Source organism: Drosophila virilis, chromosome 2 (genome assembly GCF_030788295.1).
Source record: "Drosophila virilis strain 15010-1051.87 chromosome 2, Dvir_AGI_RSII-ME, whole genome shotgun sequence".
NCBI lineage: Eukaryota > Metazoa > Arthropoda > Insecta > Diptera > Drosophilidae > Drosophila > Drosophila virilis.
Window position 1 is genome coordinate 27,100,912 of NC_091544.1, and position 14,331 is coordinate 27,115,242.

The 14,331-nt window shown below is 42.9% G+C and overlaps 7 protein-coding genes across 7 annotated transcripts; 3 read left to right on the forward strand and 4 right to left on the reverse strand.

The window, feature by feature from the left end:
- Window positions 1-416: 416 nt before the first annotated feature.
- Window positions 417-2,982, reverse strand: LOC26531767 (uncharacterized). The gene is made up of 3 exons (XM_015170815.3): window positions 2,864-2,982; window positions 695-937; window positions 417-634 (listed from the first exon to the last, which is right to left on the reverse strand). The coding sequence occupies exons 2-3, from the start codon at window positions 831-833 to the stop codon at window positions 618-620; spliced, it is 156 nt and encodes a 51-aa protein (XP_015026301.1). The 5' UTR covers window positions 834-937; window positions 2,864-2,982; the 3' UTR covers window positions 417-617.
- Window positions 417-3,362, reverse strand: LOC6632803 (thyroid transcription factor 1-associated protein 26). Its single transcript, XM_032433660.2, has 3 exons — window positions 3,191-3,362; window positions 2,864-3,126; window positions 417-634 (listed from the first exon to the last, which is right to left on the reverse strand). The coding sequence occupies exons 1-2, from the start codon at window positions 3,296-3,298 to the stop codon at window positions 2,887-2,889; spliced, it is 348 nt and encodes a 115-aa protein (XP_032289551.1). The 5' UTR covers window positions 3,299-3,362; the 3' UTR covers window positions 417-634; window positions 2,864-2,886.
- Window positions 3,363-3,471: 109 nt separating this feature from the next.
- LOC6632933 (uncharacterized) lies at window positions 3,472-4,642 on the forward strand. Its single transcript, XM_002056084.4, has 2 exons — window positions 3,472-3,637; window positions 3,691-4,642. Exons 1-2 carry the CDS (start codon window positions 3,477-3,479, stop codon window positions 4,559-4,561), a joined length of 1,032 nt encoding a protein of 343 aa, XP_002056120.2. The 5' UTR covers window positions 3,472-3,476; the 3' UTR covers window positions 4,562-4,642.
- On the forward strand, window positions 4,518-5,393 carry LOC6632934 (mitochondrial transcription rescue factor 1). The gene is made up of 3 exons (XM_002056085.4): window positions 4,518-4,955; window positions 5,018-5,090; window positions 5,151-5,393. Exons 1-3 carry the CDS (start codon window positions 4,654-4,656, stop codon window positions 5,352-5,354), a joined length of 579 nt encoding a protein of 192 aa, XP_002056121.1. The 5' UTR covers window positions 4,518-4,653; the 3' UTR covers window positions 5,355-5,393.
- A 35-nt stretch (window positions 5,394-5,428) lies between these two features.
- Window positions 5,429-7,917, reverse strand: Nep7 (Neprilysin 7). Its single transcript, XM_002056086.4, has 2 exons — window positions 6,599-7,917; window positions 5,429-6,534 (listed from the first exon to the last, which is right to left on the reverse strand). Exons 1-2 carry the CDS (start codon window positions 7,754-7,756, stop codon window positions 5,527-5,529), a joined length of 2,166 nt encoding a protein of 721 aa, XP_002056122.2. The 5' UTR covers window positions 7,757-7,917; the 3' UTR covers window positions 5,429-5,526.
- A 544-nt stretch (window positions 7,918-8,461) lies between these two features.
- On the forward strand, window positions 8,462-10,833 carry LOC6632936 (uncharacterized protein CG4951). The gene is made up of 7 exons (XM_002056087.4): window positions 8,462-8,609; window positions 8,663-9,141; window positions 9,207-9,401; window positions 9,462-9,545; window positions 9,611-9,853; window positions 10,247-10,454; window positions 10,517-10,833. The coding sequence occupies exons 1-7, from the start codon at window positions 8,559-8,561 to the stop codon at window positions 10,694-10,696; spliced, it is 1,440 nt and encodes a 479-aa protein (XP_002056123.1). The 5' UTR covers window positions 8,462-8,558; the 3' UTR covers window positions 10,697-10,833.
- Window positions 10,714-14,231, reverse strand: Gp93 (heat shock protein 90 Gp93). Its single transcript, XM_002056088.4, has 5 exons — window positions 14,035-14,231; window positions 13,846-13,932; window positions 13,591-13,673; window positions 12,032-13,296; window positions 10,714-11,966 (listed from the first exon to the last, which is right to left on the reverse strand). The coding sequence occupies exons 1-5, from the start codon at window positions 14,072-14,074 to the stop codon at window positions 11,066-11,068; spliced, it is 2,376 nt and encodes a 791-aa protein (XP_002056124.1). The 5' UTR covers window positions 14,075-14,231; the 3' UTR covers window positions 10,714-11,065.
- Window positions 14,232-14,331: the final 100 nt, after the last annotated feature.

A 14,331-nucleotide genomic window follows, 5' to 3' on the forward strand; every position in this document is an offset into this window, starting at 1 on the left:
ATATGTACTGCCTGCTGCGACGGATCTATGCAAAACTTCATGACAATAGCTTTAAAACGGACAGACTCACGGCTACATCAACTCGGCTATTGATGTGGATCTAGGATATATATATACTTAATGGGATCAAAAATGTCTCCTACTGTGCGTTACACATTTAATCACAAAATAATCATACCCTCCACAAGGGTATAAAAAATCTATAATTTCATTGAAACCTATGTTTGCTTGTTTAGTTATAATTATTATTAAGTACTTCCATTAGTTAGCTAACGAATGAATAAATAAATCAAAAATAAAAATGTACGAAATGGTTATTACATTATCTACAAAAATATAAAATATATTGAAAACAGACTCTTGCATTCCTGGCTTTTTTTTCTAGAGTGTTTTATACAATCATAAACTATAATAAATCATCTTGTTACAGATAAATTCATTTTATTGTTTTAATATTTATTATAAAGATAACTTATCGAATTTTGATATCAATAAATCAATAAACTATGCATAAATAGTTTCATACAATTTTAATATCTATTGTAGGTTTAAACTTGCTTGTAGTTAATTATAATTAATTATATAACTTCAACTATGTTTTCTATTTTCACACAAACTTAACCAATGTGAATATCTGCAAATATATATGAAATGTAAAACTAAGTTTAGTTAGCTCTGATTGATTATGACTTACTATTATGATGAATGTTTATGTTAATCTTTGGCAGCCTGATGGGAAACGGTTTCGCTTTGCGTTTTGGTGCCGCAAATACATCGCCGAGGCATAATAATAAGGCGACAAGCAAAAGCCACTCAAGCTTGAAGTACTTCATTGAAATTTCGGTTAAACGTATAAAAACGACAGATTAATTAGTTAAGAACATGAGCTGTCACAGCTACTTGGCAGAGACTGAATCATATGCAGCTAGGCGAGACTCTTAAATAGATTGGGAATCTTTAAAAAATTAAATTCTCATCTGTTATCAGCTTGGAATTAACGATGAGCATGCACGAAAACAATAGCAAAAAAGAGAAAGTAAACCCCCTGAAAGCAGACCGGCAAAAAACCCAGTGTCTTAACCCATTGAGCACCCAAGGGTTCGTTTGTCAACTACGCAATGCATGGACTAATATAAACATGCATAAATTGCATTATAAGCGACCTAAACAAAAAGATTTAAGTGCTCAAATGTGCACTCAATGCCCGAAAACAAGCGTTGAGGCTGTTCGCCCCTCTGCGTTAAATAACCATAACTATTCATTATCGACATATAAACGTTGTTACGGCCCCTGTCGAAGTGCTCATAACTTCAGATTTTTATTAAATAAACGGAACAAAACAAACCCAGGCAAAATGTCACACACATACTAGTGGGAAAATAAAAGGGAATCCGGACGAGTGTGTGAGGGGAGGGGGGGCAGACAGTGGCACATATGCACGAGCATCCTTTTGACCCACAAAATTGAATATATGAAATGCATGTGGCTGAACCCTTTTTTCGTGCCATCCAAAGACCTACTATATGCTACATTCTATATCCTGCGTAATTCAATATTTAACTATATGAGATTTATGGCCACAGGGTCTAGCGAGGACTTCCGGTTCTTGCGCGACACAACCAGGAGCAGGCCGAGCACGAGGACGAGGATGAGAACAACGGCATCGTTTTATTTGTATAAAGTATAATTTTTGATTTAGTGCGATTTTTGTGTCAACGCATTGCGCGTATCCTGGGACCCGGGATGTTCAGCAAAGGGTTAACGCAATAGTTTTGCAATATCCAATATGCCAAAGTGAAAATACGTTTGTTTGCATTGGCCTTTGATGGCGGATATGAGACCACATGCTGATTGTTATTGTCCCAGTGCCGGGCGGGTGGTTTCGGCTTGAGGATGCGACAAAAAACAACAGCGATTATTGCCCTGTTGTTGCTTTTGAGTGCCGCTCTAAGAACGTTTATTTGATTTTTCACGCTTTTCAGCAATAAATGTGAAGACATTACGATAAACAAGTAAAAGTAGCTAACTATGTATAAGATACGCTTCTCACAGGTCTCAGATGATGCTGCAACATACATTTAGAAAAGAAAAACAAACAACCGGAATCTCGCCGGCATTGTACCTTAGGTACCTGAATTTATAGGCTCTTGTCAAAAAATATCTCCTATCAGTAAACCTAGATGGAAAATCGAAATTGATCAAATATATTAATCTATACTTCTTTCGATAGCTCTAGGATGAGACTGGATCGTCTTGCCTGTGGATGATAACCAACCATATGGGTTCGACGATGCCTTATTATGGCTGTTAAATTCATATGCCTGTCATGCCCTTTTTTACCCATTTTCAATGGGTATTAGCTATAAAGACAGCAACAAACCTACACTGATAGCGGCTTGCACGTAAAAATTTATTTTTATTATTATGTAAAATATATCCGACAGGAGCAGACGGTGAAAAGTCAAAAATTCAATAGATGCAAAGTTGGCAACAAATTGCTTTGTTTGTCGACCTCCATTGAATACGCGCGGGAATTAGTTGAGAGGTCGCGCCCACGCGCTTATCACGAGGGGTTGCCAGCGACAGGATGCAAATGCCGTCGATAAGGCGTTAAAAATGTTTGGCAAAAGCCAATTTGCAGAGCCAAACAGAATTTGCATATGAGTGTGCTATATGTTTCCTATGCTGGGAGCTGGGAAGCTGCTCAAAGAAGTGTGTAATCAAAGGGTTGCGCACGGCCGGAAGCAAAGGGCGAGGAAAATTTATTACAGGTTGCATTAAATTTAATTTGAAGCGTGCGCGGAAATTTCAAAATGTAACGCCTGTTCGATACGAAGCTATTTTATGCTCTTGATTGGCTCACCTTGCTCTTGCTCCCACTACCTGTCATTGGCGCCCCTTCATCTCCTCGATTTGCTTGAGCAGCAGTTGCATGCGATCCTTCATCAGTGGCTGGCCGCGCTGAGTGCGCTTGCTGATGGCTTTGGTCTTTTCCAGGCGCTGCTTCTTGTATGCCTTGATGCGTGCCTCCTTTTCGGCCTTGATCTTGTCACGCTCCGCCTGAGCTTCGGCAGCCTTCTGCTGGCGTATCATTTTACGTATTTCCGGCTTGTTGGGCTTGTTGTCCTAAAAACAAAATTGATATATATCTACTTTTCAGCCTGTTGCTTTACTTTAAACAAACCGCTACCTGCTTCTTTTGCTTGTATTTCTGTTTAAAATTGGGCTTATGCTTTTGATCAGCTTTGGCAGGCTTTTTATTAAATTTGCCAGTGTTTTTCTGCGGTTTTGGTTTCATTTTTTGCAACAAAAAAGTTGTAAACAAAACGACACGTGCGAGCAACAGCTGATATGCCAATAATGCTGGGATAACATGTATTTTATCGCTTTACAGCACTCTTTTAATACAACTTATCGATAATCGATTTTTTTAATGTGGTATTATTTTGGTATTTTTGTTTATTATTTAGGCATTTATGCATTTGCCGCTCGCGTGGGCCCTGAGCAAAACATATTTATTTTATTTACTTTACGTTGCGATGAGTTTGGCCGCAATTAAACAAAAGGAAACAAAAGGCAAGAAAAATGTATTGCCCAAACTGCGCACCATATTGGCCAATCCATATAAACAGCACAGGTAAGTCACAATTTTAACTGTGGCAGAAAACTAAGCAAATGAATCTATTCTAGTCCTGTATTGCCAGACAACGAGGTGCTTGAGCTACAAAACATATTAAAAACGGCCATTACCGAAAGTGAGCATACACAACAAACATTTGCCACAAAAACCCACATACAGCTTGGCCTGGAGAGCTCACTACGCGCCATAAACGCACGGCGCTTCTCGTGCGTTTTTATTTCACTAAGTTTAAGACCCTCCCACATTGTGCGCCTGATAGCAACCACAGCTGCGATCAAAGTTCCAACGGCTCCCATCTACGCGCAGCCCAAATTAGAGGAACTGACACATGGACTATTTGGCGTGCGAGCGCTGGCACTGGTACTGCCGCTGGACTTGAATAGCATCAGCTCTGAGTTGGCCAACTGGGTAAATGCACGGATGAAACCTCTAGTTCCAAAAAGCGTAACACTTGTGTCAGCAAAATCTAATAGAAAACGGAAGTCGCACGAACAACTTCTAAAAAAGACTTCAATTGAGCCAAAAAAGGCAACGCCAGCAGCTGAAAAGGAATGGAGCGGGGATTACATATCCTGCTCAAATGAGGGAGGCATCTTAAAACTCGACCAAGTGGATGTGAAGGCAGAAATGCAACAATTGAGCGCTGCGCTAAGCAAACTCGTCCAGGAAAACCAAAACAAGGATGAAATAACTGTAAAGGAAACAAGCACACCAGAAAAAGCAGGGCTGCCAACTATCGAGCCGATGGATATAGAAATAACCGATACAGTCGAGGACGATGAGTTTCTGCCTACAGACCTGGCAAATTATCAGCCACTCATTGTACATCAGATTCGTTCGAATCCTGACAAAAAACCCAAAAAGAAACGCAACAAAAACAAAAAGCAAAAAGCCCAACCGCCACAAAAGAAAACCAACTGATGGTTGGCAACGCGCCGCCAACAGCTGTTTTAGTTTAAGGTTATGTAGCGTTTTTTTTATATTGTTATCGTAATTTTAAAAGGCCGCACAAAATGCTGCGAAGCATACGGCAAATAGCAAGACTACGGAAATTTGTGACGGCTCCGGCATGCAATTTACTCAACTCAACAGCTGCAACAAGTGCAGCAACAGTAGGCAAACAGGCGCCACTGCACACCAGCCGAATTGTGCATAAATATGACAAAAAATCTTCCCGGTCGAGGGACGACATTGACTCGGATGATGAGGTAGATGCCGAGTTTAAGGATGAACGTGATTCGAAGGTGGTTAAGACCAAAGTAAACTCGTTGCGTGCGGATTTGCTACTAAAAGCCGGACTTGGCATGGCCAGAAAGTGAGTGCCTCAGTCAACAGCTTAGATTAACACTGTCATACTAATGTACCCATAAATTGCAGCAAAGTGGAGCTTAATTTCTATGAAAGCAAAATCCGTGTAAACGGAAAGAAGTTATTGAAAAAGAGCGTGCAGGTAAGCTGAGCTTAGGCGGCAAAAACTTTTCCTCAATTAATGTTCTTTAATCAACTACAGCTCGACGTGGGCGATGAGATCGATGTAATACGCGGTTTCAGCCAGACTAATCCCTCACATCTGGTTATCTCACGTGTTGTTATACTCTCTGCCGGCGAACATGACGACGGTCTCAGCGTACACCTGCGCCGTTACAAATCGCTGCTCATTGACAACTATAGCAACCCAAATGCCTACAAATCCTCGGAACCCATTGCACACTAGTCGTATAGCTGTTGTCTGAATAAAACGCTGACACCAATAGCCAAGCAATGTTTACAATCAAAAATTGTGTACGCTTAGCTTTATGTGGCAGGCCTATATTTTTGCATATATACATGACATGCATTAGTTACTCAATGAACCCGCGCATGCTTATCAGCTGCGATTTACGTCGTTACCAGATGCGGCATTTGTCTGCTGTCGGATTCATTGGGCTGCCAAGCTGGCAGTTGTATGCCTGTGCGAAGTCCTCGTTATTGGTGACGGCGCCAAGCACTCTGTACTTGTCCATGGTATGCTCATTGGTCAGTTCCTCCCAATAGTGCCTTTCCTCGTAGTCGGAGCACCATAGCTGCGCAAAGCCTAGGAAAAACAATTGCTCTGGTGACAAATCAAGTCCAGGCATCTGTTCATTCTTGTGCACATAGGAGCCGTTGTTCTCGCTGCTCACTTGCTGCTGCTTCATGTAGCTACGATAAGCACTCAGCGCCTCACGTAAGCCGCCGCTGTCCGCTATATTCTCATCCTTGGTCTGATTGCCGTTGATCTTGCGATTGATCTCCGGTATTATATAGTTATTAAAATGGTCAACATAGCATTTGGCTCGCTCGCTAAACACCTCGCCGGATTTCTTGGACCACCAGTTGCGTGCGGTGCCGTTGCTATCGAACGTCGAGCCAATGCTATCGAAGCCATGGGTCAGCTCATGACCCACCAGATAGCCAATGGTGCCGAACTTAAGCGAGTTGGGCCACGCCTGATGGTATGCCGGCGGATGCAGGATGCCGGCCATAACATTGATCGAATTGTCTATATTGTAGTAAAAGGCATTCACCTGCATGCCCACTAGCAGTTCCAGCGGCTTTGTCGTATTGGACAGCTCCTTATGGTGCATGCCATTGTAGCGCCTTATATAGGTGCTAAAGTGATTTAGATTGATATTGTTCCGGGCATAGGAGCCGGGTATTAACGTCAAATTGTTCATGGCTCGTATGAGACTCTCCGATAGACTGTCATCCTTGCATTTACCAATCCGCGGCACAATGGTGGACTCCTTGAGCAACGCCTCCTCGCGCGTTTCTACATCCAGCCAGTTGGCGTTCTGCAGCAGTGACAGCTGGCTCTTGCGTAGCTCCACAATGATATTCGCAATCTCGGCGCGTTTCTCTTCCGTAAAGTACTCCTAAGCTCGGGCAGAGTAGCTAGTGTTAGGTATTTGGAATAAAGTGTAATAAATAAATACGCACCACAAAATAAAGCTTGTCCAGCAGATAAGGCAGCGAGTACTGCACGGTGAGTATACACTGGTCGCGCTGGAACTTGGCGGCCTTCAATTTGGCATCCATCCGATAAAGCAGTTTCATGGCCAGATAATTGGCTACAGCCGGTTTATGCTTGGCACATACCTTGTCCAGCTCAATATAATAAAAGTCGCAAAAGCGTTCCGGCGGATACATACCGAAATTTAGACCATCCCAGGCAATTTCATAGTACTGATCCCATTGGGGAAATGGCCCTGAAGTGTGCAGTTCGGTCAGCACATCACATTTATCCGAATCGTCGTCGAAGCGATCGGCAATCTGTAGTACATCGCGCCAGAAGGCAAAAACACCAGCTATTACATCGGCCACCTGCTCCTCGGCGAGACCATAAGCGTTCAGGTAGCCCCGCATACGCTTTTCGTTGAGCCTGTAGCCTTTAGTGTCATTGGTAGCGATATTGTCCGTGTGCACAATATAATCGAAGCCCAGCTCTGGCAGCTTAAAGTATGGCATAAAAGGGTATTGGGGCAGTATTTTCTCGTAGATGAGTCCATCAGCACCGTAGTTAGTCAAGTGGGAGCTCATGTTAAACCAGCTGAAATTCGAGGCCAGCCACGCTTCGCCGTCCACGGCGGGGAAGCCACCAATCGACCTGATAAGCTCCAGATAAGCGGGGTCGGCCGCTGGCAGCGGATAGAGCTGAGCGCTGAGGCATGCGTTGTAAAATTGTTGTGCAATGCCCAGCTCAGCACCATACCCGAGATTCTCGGCCAGCGTTGAATTCCCCACAAGAAGCTGCTCGGCAACATCGGCCAGCGTATAAACAATGTCCAGCAGATTGCTCCGCTTATGTTGGGTTTGCCTCTCCTGTTTTACATTTTTCCAGTTGCCACATGCGTACTCATAGAAGTCATCACATGGCGCCACGCTGCGGTTCATGTAGCTCAACATTTGCGAAGCATAGGATTTCAGATATTCCGCATTGGCGTCCGTTATAACGTTATCATTGTTCTCAGCGCTTGTGGCGTCATCAATCTCCGACGCGGGCTTAGCTGCGCATGTTGCCAACAAAATTATTACCAATAAGGCATCAGCACACATAAATGATAAGCTTTTTTTAATCTCAAACATTTTCCTTTGCATCTAATACTTATTCGCATTCATTCATCTATATACATGGGTAAACATGTATTCTATATGTTTATAGCGTGTGTAAGAAATTTTTCGTTGATTGATTGATTTGAAATAATGGCAATTATATGGCGCGCTCTGTCTATAGTCTTGCGCGTCTGCTTCATTCAAAACCCAGTTTAAAACTGTGTGGCATGGCGGAAACACAAAATTGCCAGCATTAGCTGCTAGGGCGCTCTCTCGGCGATTAAGCGCAGTAATGTCTGCTCACTACGTCGTTGGCTGATAACGAATTGATTCAAAAACATGACCTATTCTACGCGAGTCAGATAATAAATAATTTTGCCATACTGCCACGGTTCTCATTCATTGGCCAATTCAATTGCGTATCAGAGCGCGCCAAAGCATTTGAAATTCTTATAAATAATTGGCAGCACTGGACGCAAGTTTTTACTAATTGATAGATTCGATATATTTAAGTTAACGATAGGTAAGCCGTGCCAGGAATTCAATATGTTATGTTTTTAAGTGCTATATTACAGTACAAAAATCATCTAAGAAAGACAAATAAACTGAAAAGAGCAAATCTAAACGGCAAAAATAACAACCATATGAACATGATGGAAGTTTGATAGTAATATATCGATATAATACCAAAATATGGTACCTCTAATGCGTGATACAAGAAACGGAACATTCATAAATTTAGTCAGACTACCCTGTTAAAAAAATGCCGCTTATACCAATGTGGCAACGCCAAGCTATGCGATTAAATACTACTTATGTTTTTGTCACTGTTTGAATTATTAATAAAATGTCGTTTTCAAGCGCTGGTGAATTCCGCGTAGTTCTACAGCAATATAAAGTAAGTCTTCCTGCTCACACGTTTAACACATTAGCTTAACTATTATCATTCAGTACGGATCGCATCAAATATTCTGCATCATCAAGATACTGCCAGACACGGTCAGTTTTTTCGAAAAGGAGCCGGAAAATGACTTCAACTGGATGACGGCCGCTCGCTGGACAAAACTTGAGAGCGCCTTATGGCGTCTGTTTGCCAGCCTCAATAATTGGGATGAAGATGCACGCAAGCTAAATACCCAAATGCTCATAGATCACATAAAAGTGTCGGTCAGCTGGTCCGAGGAATTGCTGCCAGCGGCACAGAAGCTCTTGCAGGATGAGGTGCTAGCCCAAAATGATCTTGGCCTGGAGATTGTGCTGCGGTATATGTCACACGAGGACAAAACAGTTGTTGACTCACAGGCGAAAAAACGCAAGCATACCGACAAAGTAAGAACCACCCCGCTGGAGCACAGCGCCGACAATGCCGACAAAGTCAGGGCGGCTGGTTCCAACCCTTCCAGCAAAAAGAAGTCAGCAGCAAAAATCAGGTGCGCAAAGCCTTGTACTGCTATAGCTGCTCAATTTAAATTTATTATTATTAATCCTTTTGCAGTAATTCCGAACCAACGCAGCCGTCAGAAGAGGCGTCCGTAAGCAAACGTCCGTGCGAAACGACGAGCAGAAAACGTGAGCGTAGATCAATATCCCAAGGTAGTCATAGTATCAAAGATGTGCCGCCAACTTCAACGATTGAACAGACTTCATCTCGTAATCGTACGGACAAACGCACGAAGAGTCCAACTTCGCGGTATGCTGATTACTAATATAGTAGTATGTATGATAAATGTCATGCCCGTTCCATTTCTAGTGCGAACTCCGCTGAGCCAAAGGCGGAACGGCGTTCAGCTCGCTCTCCGGTGCGACCAGGTCGTTATAATGAATTTGTTTTGAGGTAGCTGTGGCCATATAAATATTTAAACTGTGTCTTCATTCATTTATATATTATATATTTTACAGCGACAAAGTTACGCGTAAGGTTAAACAGAAAAGAACTGACAGCGACTCCAGCTCTGAGAAAGGACCAAGCCAAAGTGCAACTAACAACAAGCACAAACAAACAGTTGCCAATGGAAATGCAGCTCATTCAGGCTCACAAAACTGGAAATTTGAACAGCTCGATGGAGCGCGCATTAATAAGGCTGCGATCAAGCAACTGAACGATATGCTTGACATACCCAAGCCCCGTAAAGTTAAGATTCTGTAAGATTTGAATTTAATAACATTTTATATAGAGTATTACAAAGAAATATGTTACGCCTTTACGACCCATCATTACATTTGTTTATTCTTGGTTTGCATCGATAGTCGCATAGAGATAAATATGTCTCTCTATTCTTTCATCGATCTAAATGTAGCAAACTTCTCTTCTCGAAATAGTTGAAACGTACCATAGAATTGGTTTTTTTTGTCCACTCGAATCGGATCACATCCCATTCAGTTTCAGACTACTATGTATTGCTCCTATAGAAACAGTTCTTATATTAAAACCCCATTGGTTTGTCAAGATATATATACCAAACCGTTCCGATCTAAACCCTATCACTGTGTTGTATAAATATCTTATTTCTCTAATAAAAAAATTTTACATATTAGTCTGCTTAAGGATATGGACGAGGCGACAGTTCTTAAAACATTCGAGGCATATCGGATAGACTTTGATCGACTATTCAAGGAGCGGGAGCATAAGTACCAGACAACCAGCTATATGACCATCGATCACTGCCACATTATGGATATATTAACAAAACCGATACGCGACAGCATGATTAAGAAACTGGGCGAGGCATATAGCAAATCGGGCGTAAGTTGCAAAAATATAAATTATATATATGTACACATGCTCAAGATCAGATTTCTTTATAGCCGCACGGTTCGCTGGTTATAAATGGCCTACTGCCGCTTTGGATAATTCGTCTGTTTATGGACAGGTATCACTTAACGCAGAAGGAGGCAGTGCATCAAATTGCGGATCAACTTAAGTACAACACATACCTCAAAGCGCTCAATAATGAGCCACTTAGCTCGGATTTGGAAGACCTATAAAATTTAACACTAGATAATTATACATGTATTTAAATTTATTTGGAATCTTTACTCTGTTACGCATTCAATTCATTTATATATCTCATTTGTTTAAATATATTAAATCAAAATGTAGCTTTTTTGAGCCGTACAACAAACACGTGAACGACTTTGACGCAGAGAGCTTTACGGCGATGTGCTATGAAATTTTTTTTTACTTAAAACTAAACACGTGCCTAGGTAGATGTACTGTTGATGCAACGGTAGTGTATCACCTGCGCACATGCGTAGGGTATGTACTCAGTCTGTCTGCCACAATCGTATATTTACACAATTCATATATGGATGTGGGATGGTATAGAATGGGTATGTGTGATGTCTGCCTGCAGCTTAGAGCTCATCATGCTGTTGCTCCTCATCGTCTTCTTCGGCATTTGTGTTCGCCTCGTTGCTGCTGGCCTTTGCCTCATCACTGTCATCGTCATCATCCTCATCGAACTCAATTTGCTCGTCCTGTGGCACGCCCAGTGTCTGACGCATCATACGCTCAATGCTGTCGGCAAAGCTTGCTGTCTCCTGCAACATGTAGCCGGAGCGTAGTGTGGAAGTACGGTACATCATGAGCGCCATTTCCTTGGCCGTTTCATCGGCCTCATCAGCTTCGACGCGACGCAACAGCTCGCGCATCAGCGGATGCCTGGGATTTATCTCTAGCGTTTTCTTCTGGTTCAGATAGTAGCTACGCTGCGGGTCATCGGCCTTTTGATGGGCATTCGACATGGCCAAACGCTCCATGTTACCGGTCCAGCCAAACACGCTGGCGACCAGAGCGCAAGGCGAGTTGCTGAGACGCTCCGAGACCTGAGCCTTAGAGATCAGATCCTTCAGGGCCACATCATTCAGCCATTTAACCAAAGGCTCGAATGTGCTCTTCAAAACCTCAAACTTCTCTTTGCTCTTCTCGGATTCGTTTAGCTTGAATCCCTCCTTGGCAACATTCTGGAACTTCTTGCCATCGAATTCTGGCAGCGCCGAGATACAGTACTCATCCACAGCCTCAACCAGGTAGAGCACCTCATAACCCTTGCTCAGCAGACGCTCAACAAATGGAGACTTCTCGACCTCACCACGGTTAGCGCCGGCAATATAATAGATATGGTCCTGCTTGGACTTCATGCGTTCAACGTACTCGGCCAGCGAGGTAACGCCCTTGCCATTAGAGCTCTGGAATCGCAGCAGCTTGGCCAGACGCGAACGATTGCTGGGATCCTCCATGACGCCCAATTTGATGCTAAAATAAAACAAATAAGTTATTTAACGATAAATTCATGAATAATCCCCCAGTGTTATACATACTTGGTGGAGAACTCCTTCCAGAACTTCTCGTATGCGGCCTTATCGATCTTCTTAATCATGTCCAGTACCTTGCGTACCAGCTTCTTCTTGATAACCTTAATCAGCTTGTGCTGTTGCAGCGTTTCGCGAGAGACATTTAAAGGCAGATCATCTGAATCGACCACACCACGAATGAAGCTCAAATAGTTGGGCATCATATCGTTGAACTCATCCGTAATGAACACACGGCGCACGTACAGCTTAATGTTGTCAGATTTGGTGCCATAACGATTGAAGGATTCAGATGGCTGAACTTTTGGAATGTATAGCAAGCTCTTGAAGGTGACCTCGCCTTCGGCAACAAAATGGGTTTGAGTTAGAGGCTCGCTCGAGTCCTTGGTCAGACTCTTATAGAATGCATTGTACTCCTCCTCAGTGACTTCGGCTGGTTTGCGTGTCCAGATGGGCTTGCTATCGTTGATCAGCAGCCAGTCCCAGACGGTCTTTGAAACTTTCTTGGTCTTGGGCTTATCCTGGTCATTATCCTCCTCAACCTTAACATCCTCATCGGCCTCCTCGATATCATCTTCGGACTTTTCGGCTGCAGGTGCTTCATCCTCGACGGGCACCTCCTCATCGACAGTTTTGCTAGACCACATCATGATGGGGAAATTGATGAACTGCGAGTATTTGCGAATCAGTTCGCGGACGGTGTCCTCCTCCAAAAAGTCCTGAGCCTCGTCCTTGAGATACAGCGAGATGATTGAGCCACGTTTGAGGGTATCGCCACGTGGATCTTCCGTAATACTAAAGCTATTAGCATCCGATTCCCAGATGTATTGCTTATCATCGTTGTGCTTGGTGGTGACCACAACACGATCGGCGACAAGGAAAGCCGAATAGAAGCCCACACCGAATTGTCCAATCATATCATTCAAATCCTGACCCTCCGACTTGCTGGGATCCTGCATTTTGGCCAAGAAATCGGCAGTGCCAGACTTCGCAATTGTGCCCAAGTTGTTAATGAGATCCTGATGTGTCATGCCAATGCCAGAGTCCAAAATATGCAACACTTTGTTCTCCTTGTCGGCCTTAATTCGTATATGCAGTTCCGGATTGGACTCCAGCTCTTTGCGATCTGTCAGCGCCAGCAAACGAATCTTGTCAATGGCATCGGAAGCGTTCGAGATGAGCTCACGCAGGAAGATCTCCTTGTTGCGATAAAGCGAATTAATAATCAGCTTCATCATGCGATTGACCTCCGTTTGGAATGTGAACTTCTCAGCCTGAGAGGGGAAAAAGAACAGAAGAAAACAAAGTTACTCTAAATGAGACCAAACACGTTAATGGCAAACACCAAAAACACTAAACTCTTTTTTAGTGTGGGGTTTTATTTTATTGTGCAGAAGGAAGTTCAAATGCATATTAAGCCAGCTAACAGCTGGGTATAGGGTATTTCCTAAGCGGGCACTTTCGAATGGAGCATTATGTTTTATGAATGGGCTTGTCTGCGTATACGTGTATGTGTGCGTAAACGTGGGCATGCGGGCGATCTTTCGTATGTGTGTGTGTGTGCTTACCTTTTCGCGTATTTCTTTCAGTTGTGCCACATTTAGGCCGTCCAATTGAATAGCTTCTTCCTCGCGCTTGAGCGTTTCGGCATCTGTATTAAAAAAATTAATTATATATTTTTATATACATATATATGAATATCAACTTGTATTTGTATGGTGATAAGGGGCGTCAACATTAGCAACGGTAAAAGCTAAACGCTGACGTGTACAAAAATGCTGTTGACCGGTAGGGGGCGTATACTATATACTATATACAATTACCTGTTCTGGAACCTTCCTTAAAGGCGCCCAAGTCCAGGTCAATCGTCTCAGTGCTGTCTGCATCATCAGCAACAATTTGATTGATGCCTAATTATACGAAAATATTGATGAATAATAATTATGTTAATGCAAAATTTAGGTTAAAATGCCGGCAGCAAGTAGAGAGCGTGGCATTTCTATTGGGCGTACCTGCTAAAAGCAAAAGGCCCAGCAGCAAAAACTGCTTCATCTTTGATTTATTTACAACTTAATTAACTTGCACTGAAATTGGATAAATGTGCCTTCTGGCCACGTCAGTGCAACAACTTCGGATGTCCACCAAGATTCGTTGTAACTCCCCACGACAGAAGTTGACCGACCGAACGCTTTTCGCACACAAAAATGACGCCGTTGCGACGCAGCCAACGCATATAAATAAGTCGCAACAGAGTTGCCAGACAATGACAACTATTTTTAACAACTATTTTTTAGTTACAAGCACTGGCG